Below are 14,299 nucleotides of genomic sequence, written 5' to 3'. Positions count from 1 at the left end.
TCATCGGCCATGCGGGTCAGCTCCTCCTCCAACTCCTTGACCCGCGCCGCTAGAGGGGCGACCTGCTCTTGCGCCATGGCTGCCTCGACCTTTGCATCGGCACAACAAAGGCAGCGGTCCTCCACCTCTATGCTTCGTGCCGATAGGAGCTCATTGGTGCTGGCAAGTAGGCCCTTCTGCCGCTGAAGCTGGTCCTAGACGTCCCTCTCCCACCGGAGAAAGACTGACTTCCCAAAGGACCAGGTCTCGAGCTCCTAGGTGAGCAGGACAGGGGTCATTCACTACAAGAAAACTCGGAAAAAGACGACACCGCCTGAGAAAAGAAAGCGCGAACCTGGGCGACTCCGGGTAGATCGTCGGCCACCACGGACAGCGTCGTCTATAGTGACCGCTCCGCTAGCTGGCGGTATTGCTTGAAGGTGTCCCAGCGCCCACCCTTGGCTGTGTCCTTGAGGGCGAATAGAGGCTCCCCCTCAGGGTCGTCCCGGCTCTGCCATAGGACACATGGGTGATCCCACCCGCGGGGCTCGGGTCATACCTGTGCAAGGGCCGAGCTTCCCTCGCCCAGGGTCAGAACCGACTGTTCCACAGCGCCGACCACCTCAGCATCGACCACCTCCTGCACCTAGGAAGTATCATTGGAGGAGATCGGATGGACCTCCGCCTCCCGGGTGCTCTCCCGCAATGACGGTGGGCCTTGCACCAAGGGTGCCACCGAGGCCTTCGCCGCCTTCATCTCCACTTCTTGGGCCAACAGCCTCACCATAATCACGTCGGCCTCGGTGGTCCCGGGGGCTCCGGCCTCCGCCATCGTGGCCTCAGTGGTCGCGGGGGCTCTGGCCCCCGCTGTTGCGGCCTCGACGGTCCTAGGCGCCCCGGCCACCGTCGCCTCGGCCTCGGAGACCCTAGGGGCCTCGATCTCGGTGGCCTCGGCAACTAAGGGCACCTCGGCCCCATCTGACTCACGAGCCTCGCCCTCGTAGGGCGGAGGTGCTCCCTCCCCCATCTGTGTTGAGGTCGCCTCGACAGCCCCTCCTTGGGTGGCCGGCTCCTTTAGATCGGCCCTCGTCGATGCTGCGCCACATTATATGGCGGCTTGCACCTCTGCAACCCAGTGGGCGGTGGAGCTGGGGTTCACCTTGAGTGCCTTAAGGGGCGCCAAGGTAGGCACCTCCGTAGGTCGCTTCTGGCTAAAGACAAAACACTTACGGGGTCAGCACGAGACCGAAGAACGAACGAAAAATGCTGCGGCTCCACCAAAAATACGCTTACCCCGAGCGGGGCTGCAACCGCTTTGGCACGGCGACCCTCGTCTACAAAGGTGGCGGCGGTGACAGAGGCACGACCTCTGTATCCGTCGGCGCCAGCCGGTCCTCGATGGACCCCGGTGCCCCCTCGGTCCTCTGCGGGGGCAGTTGCGTTGCCCCCACCGCCACTTGCTCCACCACTACCGTCGAGCCCACCGGGCTAACGGCACGCTTTCCCAGCGCCCAAGCCTCGGGCATGTCAGCCTCGACCCTGAGGCAGGCGATTGCCGACCCTAGGGCAGCTCCTCCTCCTCGCCCTGGGAGCATCGGGCTGCTTGCCGACACCCTGGGCACCGTCTCTCCGATGTTAGGGAGATGGTCCAGGGGACCCCACCCCATCTCACCCTCATCATCTCCGTCCGAGGTGTCTGTCGATAGCGACGGCGATGGGGACGCCTCCAACGGGAGACCGTCCTTCCTTTGCTGCCGGCGGCGCTTCTCTAGTTCCTTGCGCGCTAGGATCTTCTTCGTGCGCTTCGCCACCTTGGTGTCCTTCCGCCTTTTCTACGCCTCGGCGTGCGCCCAGTTGACCGCCCACCACCTTGCGTCCTCGGGAACAGGTAGCGTGGAGGCTCACACGTCCCTCATCCCCTGTAGGAACGGCGAACATGGATAAGGGAACAAGAAACAATGAGAAACGGGGAGGCCTCAGGGGATGCAGCGGCACATGACTTACCAGCGAGAGGAACCCCCGCGATGGGCGCATCGCGAAGGGGGTCAGGCCACTGCTCCTCAGCTTCGCCTCGACCGTCTCCCTCACCCATCAAAGAATTTCCTTGTCGGAAAGGGCGGAGGCAGACATCTGGATGCCCTCGATCGGCTCATCTGGCCTCATCTCAAACAGGCGCCACCGCCGAGCCATCAGCGGCAGCACCCTCCGGCGATGGAAGGCGGCCACGACCACAGCCGCAGTAAGGCCACGCTCCTGCAGCCTCTCCAGCCCCTCTAGGAGTGGCTGCAGCTTGGGCTGATCCTCCCTTGGGATGCCATACTTCCACCTCTCTAGGCAGCTCCCCACGATCCGCCCGGTGTAGGGGGGAAGTCCACCGTCGTCGTTGCGAAGATAGAACCAGCTCGTGTACCATCGGCGATTGGTTGACGCGAGCTGGGCCGGGATGTAGAGGTGCTGACGGTCCTGGCGCACTTGGAGAGTGCAGTCACCGGCCCTCACCGCCTTCCTCATGCCCGACGTACCCGTCGGCTTGGTGGTATGCCCCGCCCGGAAGAGGTGGAGCCACAGCTCCCAATGGGGAGCAGTCCCCAGATACCCCTCGCAGACAGCGATGAAGATGGCCGCCTACACGATGGCATTATGGTTGAAGTTGTAGAGCTCCATGCCATAGTAGTGCGGGAGCACCCGCATGAACCGGTCCACCAGAAGGCCAAGGCCGCGCTCATGAAAAGACATGAAGCTCACGACGTAACCGTCGTGAGGCCTCGGCTTCGGCTCGCCCGACGGAGCGATCCACTCTGGCCTGTTGGGGTTGGTAACCAGACGAAGAAGTCCACCATCGACGAGCGACTGAAGCATCTCCATAGTGACATCGGATGGACCCCAAGGGTCTGCCTCGATGACAATAATGTCGCCGGCCATGAGTGTGATGGAGGGTTCGACTACGGTGGTGAGTCTCTCTCTCCCTCTCTCTCTCTCCGCCTCGCCTCTCTCCCTTCTTCCTCCCGGGGCTCTCTGCTCTAGCGACGGCTCAAAGGTGGCAAAGCTAATGTAGGCAAGGTAAGGAGGGGAGGGGCGAGGCTCGTTGCATATTTATGCAGGATGAAGGCGAAACGGACGGGCGATGAAATCGGGGAAGTTTCCCTCAGATCCGGCGCGGTTAATCCCGATCCGATTTTACCACCCACGTACCCACCTTTTCCTTGTTAATCGCGGGAATAGTTACATCCCATCCACTGACACCACATCGCGTCCGATCGCTGCAGCGGTAGGCGTCGTTCGGCCTCCTAAGAAAATCACCTCAAAAGGCATGCCAGCCGTTGTCGAGCCGATGGGGGAGATATCCCCCCACCCTATTCCTTTCAGACGAAGGAACTAGGCGCCGAGCCCATTACGGTCTAGGGGTTCGAAGGCTGGGCCCCTAAGGGTTTCGACAGCTGCCCTAGGGCAACAGAGTTAGGGATGACCACGGGTGAGCCCACATGAGGCCGAGGCCCAAGCAAGCGAAACGCTTGGGACACCCTAAGTCATGTCCGAGACCAGCAGGGAGGTCTCCGAATGGGATCCCATCGTAGGGAGGCACCGAGCCACTGGGGCCCAGCGAACGGCCTCGGCACCCACTAGAGAAACCCTCTAATACTCTTGGAGTACGTCTCTGGACCGCTAGCCGACCCCCAGCGAATGGGGTACGAGCCTCCACTCGGACTCACCCGATAATAGCTCACCAGAAGTGCCACTGCCCGCGCCTATCGAGGGTAGCTTGGCATATTCCACCCTCCTTCGAACGAAAAGGAAGCGCGAGGGTCATACAAAAAGCCAGGGGAACCCCTGATGGCCCTCTTGCTCCATGCAGAGGCTAAGGGGCTCTTCCTGCAACCTTGTCGAGACCCAGCGGCCCAGGCTCGCATTCGAGGGGGCTCAGCAAAATAACCCCTCCTTCCGAGCAAAAAGGATGCGCGAGGGTCGTTCAAAAAGCCAGGGGAACTCCTGATGGCTCTCTCGCTCCGTGCAGAGACTAGGGAGCTCTTCCTGTAGATATGCCGAGACCCCCGTAACCTAGGCTCGCACCCGAGGGGGGCTCGGCAAACAAACCCTCACGCGCGAGGGGCATACAAAAAAGCCAAGGGAACTCTTGATCGCCCTCTCGCTCTATGTAGAGGCTCAAGGGCTCTTCCTGCAGCTTTGCCGAGACCCAGCGACCTAGGCTCGCACACGAGTGGGCTCGGCAAACAACCCCTCCGTCCGAACGAAAAGGATGTGCGAGGGTCGAATAAAAAAGTCAGGGGACCCCTGACCACCCTCTCACTCCGTGTGGAGGCTCAGGGGCTTCTCCTGCACCCAAGATAAAGACAAGTGACCCAAGCCCGCACTTGAAGACTCGAAAAACGTGATAAAGGGCATTGAGCCCGTTATGGTCTAGGGGTTCAAAGGCTGGGCCCCTAAGGGTTTCGACAGCTGCCCTAGGGCAACAGAGTCAGGGACGACTATGGGCGAGCCCGTACGGGGCCGAGGCCTAAGCAAGCGAAACACTTGGGACGTCCTAAGTCGTGTCCGAGACCGGTAGGGAGGTCTCCAAATGGGATCCCACCATAGGGAGGCACCGAGCCACCGGGGCCTAGCGAACGGCCCCGGCACCCACTAGAGAAACCCTCTGGTACTCTTGGAGTGCATCTCTAGACCACTAGCCGACCCCCAGTGAATGGGGCATGGGCCTCCACTCAGACTTACCGGATAACAGCCCACTAGAAGTGTCACCGCTCCGCCCACCGAGGGTAGCCTGGCATATTTCATCCCTCCTTCCAAGCAAAAAGGAAGCGCAAGGGTCGCACAAAAAGTTAGGGGAACTCCTGATCGCCCTCTCGCTCCGTGTAGAGGCTCAGGGGTTCTTCCTGTGATCTTGCCGAGACCCGAACTCGTACTTGTGGGCTCGACAAATACGATAACATCCCTCGATCAATGTGAGAAAAAGACCCTGGAGGAATGAATCCACTCCCCTAGGGCCTCAGGGGCTACACCCGGCGGGTGCGCTCGCACGCACCCACCGAGACCTCGAAGTACGAAACACTATTCTGCTAGGAGCTACCGCAAGACAAGCCTCATCAAAACCTCAAGAAGAGCGTTCACTCTCTCCCTGAGGCTTGGGGGCTACTGTCGGGTACCATAAAACGGGGTACCCCGAACGTTTACTGAAAGAATCACTTAAGCCCTATCAAAGACAAAGCCAAAAGGTGAACCATCGGTTGGCCTCTGGCATTGTCCGAGCCCATCGGCTCTCCGCCTCGCACGAGGCCTCGCACGGGAGGCCTCGACGGCCTGCCAAATCTCTGCCTCGTGAGAGGTGTCGCATGGGAGGCCTCGATGAGGAACCAATTCTCCGTCTCGCCTGAGGCCCCACGTGTAAAGCTTTGAAATGAGACAGTGATTCTCTGTATTGCTCGAGGCTGGCTCGGCAATAACCCATCGCTTCTACCTCGACCAGTCTTCCCGACAGCGCGTCACGTCCCATTAATGCGCCAACCACTCCTGCGATATCAGCCGGATGATGGCTCGACACTGCGGAGCGGCCGACGAGACGGGAAGTCACGTCAATGCCATACCATCCTAGACAGGGCGCAGCGGGGATTACCGGCCACTGTGCTCTGGTGTTGTGCCCACGATCAGCGCCTATGCTACACTATGCCACCTAACCCCCCGCCCTAGAGACAATGCGGCATGGAGAGTCAAGTCCGGGTCACCATAGCCTTAGAATCAGCGTATGAGACCAACTACTCCCTCCAAGCCTCGGTAATCTACTTCAGGGTCTCGGCAACCCCGGGATTCACGTCTGTCGAGCCTCCCACGATGGCTCGGCCTCGGCACCAACTGGACCTTGGCTTCTCGCGCAGTCAACACACAGTGACCAGCACGCCGACCACCACGCCCGCTTCGAGATAACACTGGAGCCCCCACGATGCACAGGATTGGATGTGACTGGCGCGTCGCCCTAGTACTTCAAGGACGAGAGCACTCCGTCGCCCACGCCGCCACAGTAACAGGCTACAGGGCTCGGACATGCCGCCTCCGTCCGCACGACGCCATGTAGCTAGTGAATGTATCACCCTTGTCCCCCTTCAACTATAAAAGGGAGGGACCTGGGCCGTTTCTAGGATCGAACACTTACGATTAGGCCTATGCCCACGCAACAAACTCACACATAAACGCATAGATGAACGTTCGAGCTTCCCCGCTGCCTGAGATCAACATCTCAAGCTATCCACGCCGCTCCACGTAGAGACCTGGGACTAGCTCTCTCTCTCGCCCTGCTTGTAACCCCCTACTATGAGTATTTCGATGCAAGGAATACAAGATCGATCTCTCAAACTGGACGTAGGGTACTCATTACCCGAACCGGTATAAACCTTGTGTCTCTTTGCATCACCATCCGGGATTGGAAACACGCAGTATAAATTTACTAGTTGGTTGAGGGCCCACCGGTCCGAAACACCGACACCATCGCTCCTACGATCGAGGTCATTGGCATAGACGCGACGACATTGACACCTGCCCAGTGCCTCGACGCGGTAGGTGAAACGAGGGGTGAGGCGAGCACCACATCGACCGCGCGATGCAGCCGCAACCACGGCGTGGCCCAGCGGCTAGCCATGCAAGTGCGACGCACGTGCAGTAGTGGGGCCAGCCGCAGCTAGCTGGGACCGGCCAATGCCAGGCCATAGGTGCTACGCGACATCACCCGGGCGCGTGAGCTGGCCAGTGGCAGCAGCCCGGCCACGGCTTGAGCCCGGCGCCAGCAGCGCCCACGCGCGCGGTGATCGTGAACTCGGGCCGAGAGGTAGCAACTGGTGACGTGCACGTATTTTAAAGCGAAGGAAAAGTTGCTACGGTCACGATCGAGGTTCAACTAATTCCCATAACCTAAAGTCGATACTAACACCCAACTGACGAAGCAAACCTCACGTCGAGAGAGCGACCAGAGAGGGAGATAGGAGGTGCCAACATGAGTTCGTCACGCTAAACGCTGGTTCATGAACCGAGCACCAAATCATGGTTCACAGCGCGTTCTAAGGAGGTTTAGCCAATTTTTACAAGAGCAACGTGACACCCAACACAACAACCATCTATGCCATGCTCAAGTACTCACTTTGATGCAATCAACAATACTACGACATGCAGCTAGTGTTTAAATATTTTTGTTAGAAATTAAATGTCAAAATAGCATTGTCTTACTACTTTTCCATACTTAGAAAAGTTAAGGATTTCAGTTGGGGCTAAGTAACCATTAACTTTTTTGTTGCAATTTTTAATAGGTCTAAATCTTGTTAACTTCAACCAACAAATACTTCATGTAATAGTCCATACCTTATACTAACCCATATGAGCAAAATATTTAAGCACCATTTAACTATTTTGCTCAATATAATTCATAAAAATGGTATTTTAACAAGAGTTCAAGTGTTTGCCGACTTAACGAAAAGAACTTATCTTAACGTTAAATTTGATTTTTGAGCTCTCAAGAACACTAGTTAACAACATTTATTTTGATTTTTCTCAACCACAAAAGTGAGTCACATAGGATTCGCTTATCATTTCATGTGCGTTATAAATTTTTAAAACCCCAAAACTTGTTTGGCTAATTCCTCTCGGATCTAAATCTCGGTGCTAAGTAAGCTAAGGGTGTTACACAAATGGCTTAGTAGGAGGAGACGTTTGCAACCGTTTTTCAGTGAAAAATGGAGAGCCGAAGCCGTTTTGAATTTGTGGCTCTGTCTCCTTCGAATGAGCCTTTGAGAAAGAGCCCTCGCAAAGACAGCCTGATTCTAAGAGTAGCTGCGATTTAGAGGGTTCTAAAATGAGAGAGAAAGTGGCAAGAGGGAGCAATACGCTATATATACCTGATGTTGCCAGGAAACAAAAATATTTTTTCAATACTAGCGGGAGCCCTAACCTATTGTCCCAAAAACCCTAAAGTCCCACCTTTCCATCACACATCCACCCTTTTGTCCTTACTCTCTCCTCTCCTCCTCGCCTTTGTCCCTAAACCTTAGCGTGTGTGTTGACATCGGAGCTCAGAGGTGCCCAGGTCCACAGGGCCTGGATCCACCACTATTCGTAGCTATGTCCATGGAATATATGCCGCATGGACGATACTTCAACAGCTTAGAGCCATATATATTCTCTCTTGTATGGTTCATTTGACTAGCATTTTATATGTTCTTGTGTAAGTATGTTTATTGATTTGACAATTACGCTTAATCTCAGCATCTCTAAAGCTCATCGACGAGGACTAGCATTGACCTCCTTCATTGTGGGGTCTAGAAAAGAACAATCCTTAGCCCTAGAGTCAACAATAACCTTGCAAATCATCTTATAATCTGTAAGCTGAGTTGGAAAAAAATTTCGTCGCTTGAATCAGATAGCACATAATATATCATATCACATCACTCGTTACATTGTATCGGGTTGTTCGGCAGATGATTAAGCCGGCTGATGATGTTTTGTTGTGAGAGAAAAACGTTGTACCATGGCTGATAAGCCGAGCTGATAAGTTCAGGCAGGTGAACGGGTGAAATTGTCACATGGCTTACAATCTTTTTCTATGTTTATTTAGGTTTATGTATTTGGTTCAGTAGGTGAGGTTGAATAGCAAATGAGAGCGAGACAATGAGAGCCCAACTTTTTTGAGGTGCATGGGTTGAAGGCATGGTTCATAGAACGGACCAGCTAATCAGCCTGTTCGGTTGGCTGGTTTGTATCGTTGCTGGTTCGTGAAGAAGTACTGTTGGCTGGTTTGTGTGAGAGAAAAATATTATTCCGGCTGAAAATTTACGATCGTTTACGACAAGCCACAGCCAAACAAACAGGCTGAATATTGCTAGATACTCAACAAGTTCGTCCACTTTTACTAACCTTGACTATAAATAAATAAGGGGTGATAACTAAGTCTATTCTAATTTGTTGTTGATTAATAATTACTATACCCAAACACAAAATTGAGTCATTCCATCCACCCACCATATATTCGCATGTTCCACCCAACAATCAACATTGTTCTGAAACAAAATATTCACCTAGTATAAATTTCAAAATAAAAATACTTTAAGCTTCTGACACGCAATAGTTGTGGACAACAAACTCAAATGTCTGAAAATAAAAGGAAAAAAAAACTTTCGATCGCCTCAACTTTCATGGTTGTCCAATTGACCCTCTATACAAACCTTTTTTTTCTGAAACTATAAAAAAAAACTGATTTTGGTCCGTCTTAGTTTAAAAGGTTTGTTTTTGCGTCTTGGGCAAAGACAATTTTTTTTCTAACTAGCTCCATGTTAGCCGCGAGATGGGTAAATCTGACTATGGTGATAGTTCAAGGATAAATCAGATTAAAAAATTGGATAATTTTTTGGAAAAATCTTGAAATCTAGATTAATATTTAAAAAATGCAAAAATCGTTTTAGCTCGAAAAAAAATATGAAACCAGCTTAAGATCTTTCCTAAAATCATGTTCTACCTTATGATGCCTAGCTTGGAATTATCTTAATCTTCTATAGACTCCTTTTATTGGTTATTTGCTGTAGATTCTTTTTGTTATCAATTACAACTAGTCAACGAGGATGACTTGGACTATGTAAAAGTTCTAAGTGGCTTTGACAACAACAGGATTGTAATATAACCACCTCATGATTGATCCTATTTGGCATAAACACATGTGACACTTGATCATGTTAGCGTCATGGTCCTGTGATGATCATGTTAGCGTAGAAAGCATGGAGTGCTGTTGTCAAAATCACTTTTCTTCTACATAGTCGTCGTTAATATCAACTAATTATGATAGATAAGCAGAGCATTTATTAGTAAAATAAACACAAAAATGGGACTATAAAAGGCTAAACTAACTCATCGCTATGTTCTAGAAGATAAGAATGGTTTTAACTCAGATTTTTTTTTACATAAACCAATTTTTCTATATTTTTTCCAAGGTGAAACTAGACTTTAGGATTTTTAATTGCATAATTTGTATAAAAATATCAGGATGATATTTCTGAAAAGCAATTGTAGTTTGATTTGACCCTTGAACTGTCAACATAGTTGGATTTTCTTTCCTGGCGGCTAATGTGGAGCTACATTGGACAAAACCGTTGTTTAAACCACTATGGTAAAAAACAGATGGTTTTAAAAGTTGAGAAATGACTAAAATCCAGTTTTTATAAATGATGCCGGAAAATCAAACACACGCAAAAGTCGAGGGGGTCAAAAAAGGACTTTTTCCAAAATAAAAAGATTGTAACCCAGAAAATTCCCCATTTTGCAACGTATCCACCACAATATGTTTGGGCTGGATCTGAGACGAGACATTTGGTTTGGCCCGGTAAGTTAACTTTTCAGCCCAACTCCATCTACACCGCTGTCCCAGCTAAAAGGCCCAACTGAGAAAAGCAGAGTAGAACCGTTGCCTCCCTCCCTAGTCCGGCTGCCGCATCCGGGCAGCTCCGGCGGTTCCCCGCCGCCGTCCTCCGTCTATCCCCGACTGCGCTAGGGCTCCATCTCATGGGGGCGTCCGAATCTCTCCTGTCTAGGCAGCAGCTGCAGCAGCCGCGGCCGCAGTGGGCCGATGAGATCACGACGGTGTCCGAGGGCCGGCGCGACGACGCCGACGCCGATCCCCTCGTCCGCCGCATCCGGTCTCTCACCATAGTAAGGCCTGAACTCTCTTGTCTCCTGACTCTCCCTGCTGATGCCCATGCCGATATGCCCTTCATACTAACGCTTTTGACTTCGGTTGGGGTTATGCTGTTGGGGATTTGTAGGCTCCGCCGCTATTGAACTCTCAATCTGAAGCGGAGGCTGAGAGCAGCCTCACCGATATCCTCGTCCGGAAGCCCTCTATCTCCTCAGCCACCTCTGGTCAGTGGCTGCTAGCCAGGATTCTATTTTGGTTAGTTTGTGTATTACTATGCAGGCGAGATTCTGCATAGTGGTGTCTGGGAATGTATATAATTGACTAATTGGAAACACGCTGTACTCGAAATAGTATGCATAAAACATTGTTGCATTTCCATTGTTCTTGTTGAAGCTTACGGTGTCACATTAATTTGTCTGTAGGAAATCTGAACCCAAATGTCCTAGCTGAGCTTTTCTCTATGTACCGCGAATGGCAAGAAGAGAATGCCAAGAAAATTAGCCGAAAGCAGGTAGGTGGAATTCTTTCTTGTAAGAGCTCTCTCTATCAATTACTGAGGGGAGTCAATCAGGATATATGATATTGTGGTCCTGAGTTACTAGTTTAAGGCCTACAGTATGCTATCCTATTGTTTTGAATATCAAAGCACATCGCTTCATTTTTTTGCAGTTATTCTCCCTGTTGATATTTTATCTTGATGGCAAGGCGAGTAATATAGATAAATCGCAGTGTCAGTTACCAAAGGCCTTTTGTTCTATGTGCTCTGTGTAACTGTGTTGCTTGTTCTGTTTGTCACCATATAAACACGATCTTGTGAATTAATGTGAAACTGGTTTTTGTGGTAGTAAATATCAACTTGGTGGGCAAAAACCAGTTGTTGTTTCAGTCTAGACGTTGCCTTCTGAGTTTAGTTGCATTAATTTTGGAAGAGATGATTTGGTATTCATTTTTATGAATAGTGATCTTTTTTTCCCTCGAGTTTCCTTTTAGTTTCATTGTTTTGACCAATATTTGTCATAGCGTATTCCTGTCATTGTTGAACTGCAGTGCTTACAGTAGATATGCAGCTCTGCACTTAAAGTACAATGGAGAAATGAACTAATGAATTCTAAATGTTCGAGGTAAATATGCAAGCAGTGCTTGGATACTTGCTGAACATATGTCTCTGAAGTCTGACTTGGAGATTTAGCATTGCTACCGTTAGAGCTTAGCAACTCCTTTGTTTCTGTTTGTCGGCTAGTTTATGATAAGCAGCTCTAATATGGAATGTCTTGTTGCAGGAGGAGATAGAAAACAAGATAGAAACAGCTGATGCATTGGCAGTTAAGCTTCTCCAGCGGTTCAACTATTCTCTTACTTCCATGAGATCCACCTCCCACAATCTTTCTGAAGGTAATGATGCAATTTTCTTTCTTAAAGAGGTCCTCATCTGTAAAGAAGCCATCCATCACATAGTTGGGCATTTTAGCTTTAGCCCAATTGAGGCAAGCGAGCACAACTAGCGATGTTAGCTTGTGCCGCTTTTTGTACCTGTGCCGGATGGTTTAGAATACCATGGGAGTATCCGAATTACGTGCTGACATTCCCCTCTTCAATATCTCAGTTCATCCATTGCAGATCGAAGTTGGTGAGTTGAAGGGCAGGTTAACTGAAATTATAAGCAACTGCGATGCACTGTGCAAGAGAATTGCTGCAGAAGGACCGGAAAGCCTACGATCATCTGTTCAACCTTTCATGCCTGCTAGAGTGGAGGCAGAAGGTAGCGGTTCACTTGACCCAAAACAAGAGTCCTGAATTGTACAATCTAACTGCTGACAGCATGTGCAATGAAACTTCAGGGGATAATTAGTAGGTCCTGAATAAATACAGTATACTTACTGTACATGTTTCTAGGTAGGTCAAATGTCTGAAATTCTGTCTGTCTTGTTGTAGGATCTCAAGTCATGACCGTGTCTGTGCACAGCACCATCTCTGCGTGCGGTTTTAACATTAACATCAGGTGAAGCTCGGACTGTTTGAGCTCTGATTTGCACGTGTATGGCTCTAGAAACCTTACTGCTGACCCCGGAACACAAAAACGATTGTTCGCTTGTTTTAATGTCAAGTGTAGATTGTTTTTTGAAGTAGCCACTCCAAGTGGCAGCATAATAGTGTTTTTGTAGGACTTGACTGCCTTATAGTGAGCGTGGACTCTGCAGGAGCGTTAACTGTTAACACAAGTAGCTTTCTTATTCCGAAATGTGAAGCCAAGCTGGAGCAGTGTTGCATTAGCTAGTCCGCCGCAGGGCCGCACGGCGTAGAACGGGCGCAGAGAGCAAAGGCCGAACGCGCCGGCCGGGCCGCGTGATTCGTGCCCCAGCCGGCCGGCCACACGCGGCTCGGCGGCTGCCATGGTGGCCCGTGGCCAAGAGAGGTGCAGGTGCGTTATATTCAGCCTCGAAGTGTCCAACACCAATGTCGTCGACATCATGGCAACGCTCGGCAACACGAAGACACGGCTATGACGCTGTTGCCATCCAAGCGCTAGAGATGGACGACGTGCCCAAAGCACGAAAAAACGATGGCCTGATGTCATATGCATGCACGGTCCAGAAGGTCATTGCAAAGCAGGAGCAACAAAACCCACTCATATAATTAATGCACCGAGAGCATGACCAATGCAAGCATATAACTATAGTGGTCTCATTCAACAGATGAGCAAAATGCATTTGGGACAATATCCAAACTTCCAAGCTCACAATGCAGGCGCATATGTGTTGGACCATAGTTTCTGGCAAAAGTGCAACAACCCCTTTCTCCCCCTCTCACGAGCTAACATTCTCTCTTGAGTACTGTCATTCTGCATGCTACTAACTTTTTCATTTCTTCCCTCCACGACATCTCCTATCTGATGTGGCACAATGAGACCACCACCCACGTTGGAGCGTTAGGGCTGGCCTAAGCGGCCATGAGCTCATGACCCGAAAGTGTTGCAATGCTCAACAACACCAAGTGAAAAGTTGGTGGATATTTTGGGAGACCGCCTCACTTTTAGCCTACCTCTGTTATCAAAAGTCTTGTCTCCTAAAATTGTTTTTGTGCTAGTGAAAAGGCCTCTCCGGCTAGCATCTTGGATAAACTTAACATCTGATATCTCCAGGAGACAATCGCTACTCTTAATTAGTTTTTTTTAAGAAATTGATCTTCAAGGCATATAACCGTTGTCCCAGGGCAGTGATTGACCGAACGCTCTCAATGTATTAGTATATTGAGAGCATCTCTGACAGTTTTTTTGAACTCACTCTTTAAATCATCATTTGGAGAGTCGTTTAAATAAAAATAGGTTTCTTTTATCTTTCCACACTCCAATAGCTTCTCTATATCTTTCACACACTTGGAGAGTGAGCCCCTCTCTCTATTTTTGGCTAGAAGGAAAATAGGAATAGAGAATGACAATATTTGAAGAAGTTGTTAGAGGACTTTCTTTACCAAAATCTCTATTCTTATTAATACAAAAGGATATAAAGAGGCGCTTGGAGTTGCTCTAAACACATCTTCAACCGAGCTTGGTGCAACATACACAGGGCTCTCTACGTGTCATGTAACCGAGTTAGGGGTGTGTTTGCATGGTAACAATTTGTTTGGCACATCTTAGACATGGTTTGACAA

At 50.4% G+C, this 14,299-nt stretch overlaps 1 protein-coding gene across 2 annotated transcripts; it reads left to right on the top strand.

Moving 5' to 3' along the window:
- Positions 1 to 10,419: 10,419 nt before the first annotated feature.
- On the top strand, positions 10,420 to 12,809 carry LOC136538140 (uncharacterized). 2 transcript variants are annotated; one of them, XR_010779210.1, is made up of 6 exons: positions 10,420 to 10,665; positions 10,779 to 10,875; positions 11,074 to 11,162; positions 11,932 to 12,043; positions 12,255 to 12,499; positions 12,584 to 12,809. XR_010779210.1 is itself a non-coding variant. In XM_066530121.1 (6 exons), exons 1-6 carry the CDS (start codon positions 10,519 to 10,521, stop codon positions 12,652 to 12,654), a joined length of 672 nt encoding a protein of 223 aa, XP_066386218.1. In that variant the 5' UTR covers positions 10,420 to 10,518; the 3' UTR covers positions 12,655 to 12,809. The 2 variants fall into 2 exon arrangements, 1 of the variants encoding a protein (XP_066386218.1); XM_066530121.1 differs by having other exon boundaries at positions 12,255 to 12,410.
- The last annotated feature ends 1,490 nt before the right edge of the window (positions 12,810 to 14,299 follow it).

The sequence above is a fragment of the Miscanthus floridulus genome, chromosome 2, assembly GCF_019320115.1.
Source record: "Miscanthus floridulus cultivar M001 chromosome 2, ASM1932011v1, whole genome shotgun sequence".
NCBI classification, from domain to species: Eukaryota; Viridiplantae; Streptophyta; class Magnoliopsida; order Poales; family Poaceae; genus Miscanthus; species Miscanthus floridulus.
This window is presented reverse-complemented; position numbering and strand designations above follow the sequence as displayed.

What these genes read in the sequence shown, in the direction of transcription:
- LOC136538140 (XM_066530121.1), top strand. Translation starts at nt 10,519, where the DNA reads ATGGGGGCGTCCGAATCTCTCCTGTCTAGGCAGCAGCTGCAGCAGCCG. An exon ending in AGAAAATTAGCCGAAAGCAG is followed by an intron (nt 11,163 to 11,931) that starts GTAGGTGGAATT and finishes GTCTTGTTGCAG; the next exon opens with GAGGAGATAGAAAACAAGAT. An exon ending in TGCTAGAGTGGAGGCAGAAG is followed by an intron (nt 12,411 to 12,583) that starts GTAGCGGTTCAC and finishes GTCTTGTTGTAG; the next exon opens with GATCTCAAGTCATGACCGTG.